The sequence below is a fragment of the Sapajus apella genome, unplaced genomic scaffold, assembly GCF_009761245.1.
Source record: "Sapajus apella isolate SASKATOON/1434 unplaced genomic scaffold, GSC_monkey_1.0 scaffold136, whole genome shotgun sequence".
Taxonomy (NCBI): Eukaryota; Metazoa; Chordata; class Mammalia; order Primates; family Cebidae; genus Sapajus; species Sapajus apella.
Window position 1 is genome coordinate 689,347 of NW_022437076.1, and position 2,035 is coordinate 691,381.

At 63.2% G+C, this 2,035-nt stretch overlaps 1 protein-coding gene across 2 annotated transcripts in view; it reads right to left on the reverse strand.

The window, feature by feature from the left end:
* Window positions 1-354: 354 nt before the first annotated feature.
* The window catches only part of DOC2B (double C2 domain beta), a 36,670-nt gene continuing 34,989 nt past the window's right edge, over window positions 355-2,035 (reverse strand). For both annotated transcript variants that reach the window (XM_032263400.1, XM_032263399.1), the window contains 2 exons: window positions 1,760-1,856; window positions 355-1,192 (listed from right to left, as the gene is read on the reverse strand). In XM_032263400.1, the coding sequence (XP_032119291.1) occupies window positions 1,056-1,192; window positions 1,760-1,856 (234 nt within the window). In that variant the 3' untranslated portion in view covers window positions 355-1,055. The remainder of the gene's footprint in view (window positions 1,193-1,759; window positions 1,857-2,035) is intronic.

Here is a 2,035-nt window from a genome sequence, read left to right on the forward strand (position 1 = left end):
CTTCCAAGCACAAGGGACCCTCTTCTCCACTGCAGTTGACTTGCTGCTTATGCAGGGAAGGAGGAGGGGTGGGCTGTCCTCCAGGGCCATCAGGAGAACGAGATCAAACTGGGAGACTTGCATCTGAGGTCTGACGTTGACCGTGCACCAGGCGTTCTCCACGGTGCTTCCGTCACTTCCCCCGCCTCCTGCCTCCAGCCTCACGCCTTCCTAACAAACCCTGGCCCGGTGAGGAGGCCCTGGGTCCGCAGCTCCCTGACCCCATCAGCGTTCTCTCTCCTCCAGGCCTTTGTGACCACACCCACTGCTGGGACTGCTTTTCCCTGACCTCTCAGCAGTAAACAGAGCCCAACGTACTTGCAGACTGGCCAGGCTGCTCTTGGTATTTCTTGCCACAGTTGGGATGGTTTGTTCCCAGTTCCCTGACTAGATGGGAACTCCCTGAGGGCAGGCCCTATGTCTCATTTACCCTCAGTGCCTGTGGAATCACTGAGTGAAGCCTGTACCAGCCTGCCCATCATCAGGAGCCTCGGGGAACTCTGGCAGACTTCCGGCTGGCAGGCCCGCTTCTTCCACCTGCCCGGCAGGTGACAGAGATGAGGGATGCCGTCAGTTAGTCTTGGGCTACATCTCGGAGCAGCCGGTCTTCAAGGTCTCATCCTCTCCCTGCCTGCCTCCTCACCACTTCCCTCCTGCGTTCCCACTGCCCCCCGGCGTGACCCGCACTCCTGTCCTCTTAGCCTGAGCTGGCCTCTAGAAGGGCCCTTGCCCCAGGTGGCCCTGTCCTCTTTCCCTGGACACATGCTGAGGTCTCCTTCCACCACTGGCCTGGGCACCAGAGGGCTGAGAGCCCCACCCCAGCCCCCTGCCCTCCCCATCCCAGAGTGGCTGAGCCCTCCAAGTCCTCCACACGGGGACTGCGGCGGCTCTGCATCCAATCAGGAGTCCTAGATCTCCCCCGACGTGGGAGCCACAGGCTGTGGTGGCTGCTGGGGAAGCCTAGGGCCAGCTGTGCTGGGCGCAGGTGGCAGGGGGGTGGCAGTGGTGGGCAGGCATCAGTCGCTGAGCACGGCCCCCGGGAGCTCGCTGGTGAGCGTGTGCCAGTGCTCTATGCGCTTGTCCTTGTTCTTCAGGCAGTCGAACCAGTGCTTCAGGCGCTCCCCCTTGGCATTAATGCCCAGAACCACGCCGCCTGCAGGATGATGGGAGGGGCAGCTGGGGCACGGGGACCCCCTGACTCCTAGGCCTGGGACCCACGCTCCCTCCCAGGTTCTGTGCTCCAAGGCCGGCTTCTCTCCCTGCCCGCTGGGTTCTGAGCTGGGACAGGAGCTGACCTCCATGCCACGCTCTAGCCCCGTCATCCTGCCCCTCTTCCACCAGGGCAGGGCTAGGGGCAGGGTGCAAAGGCAGTGTCAGGGCCAAGGAATGGGGGCTGGAAGAGGGGAGAAAGGGCGGGGCAGCCCCACTATGTGCAGCCCCACTATGTGCAGCCACGAGGCCCACCAGGAATTTGGGAATCCCTAGGGCTCAGAGTCCAGCCGGAGGTGCTGCCCATCATCGTCTCTTGCCCCTGCTCCATCACAGACTGCTGTGTGACCCTCCCACAATGCCCTCCCTCTCTTGGCCTGTCTCTTCCTGGGGCAGAGGGGTCAGGCCGGAGAAGGTCTGAGGGCAGGTGGTCTGTGGTTCCAGCTTTCCCCAGGGGCCAGGAAGGAGGGGCTGTGGCCTGAGCCAGGACAGGCAGCGAGTTCCCCCTTACCAATGAAATCGTTGGATCGCCCAATGTCGTAATCCCACACGGTGACCTCCAGGGACTTCTTGGCCAGGTCCCCATGCTTAATCTCATAGCAGAACTCCTGCTGGCCAGAATGGAGTTAGCGCTGATGCCACGAGGCCTAGGCCTCGGCCAGTGGCCAGGAGGAGGTGAGGGGTGGGGAACGAGGAGGGCGAGGGTGGTCAGCACTCAGGAGGGGTGAGGGGTGGGGAAGGAGGAGGGCGGGGGTGGTCAGCACTCAGGAGGGGTGAGGGGTGGGGA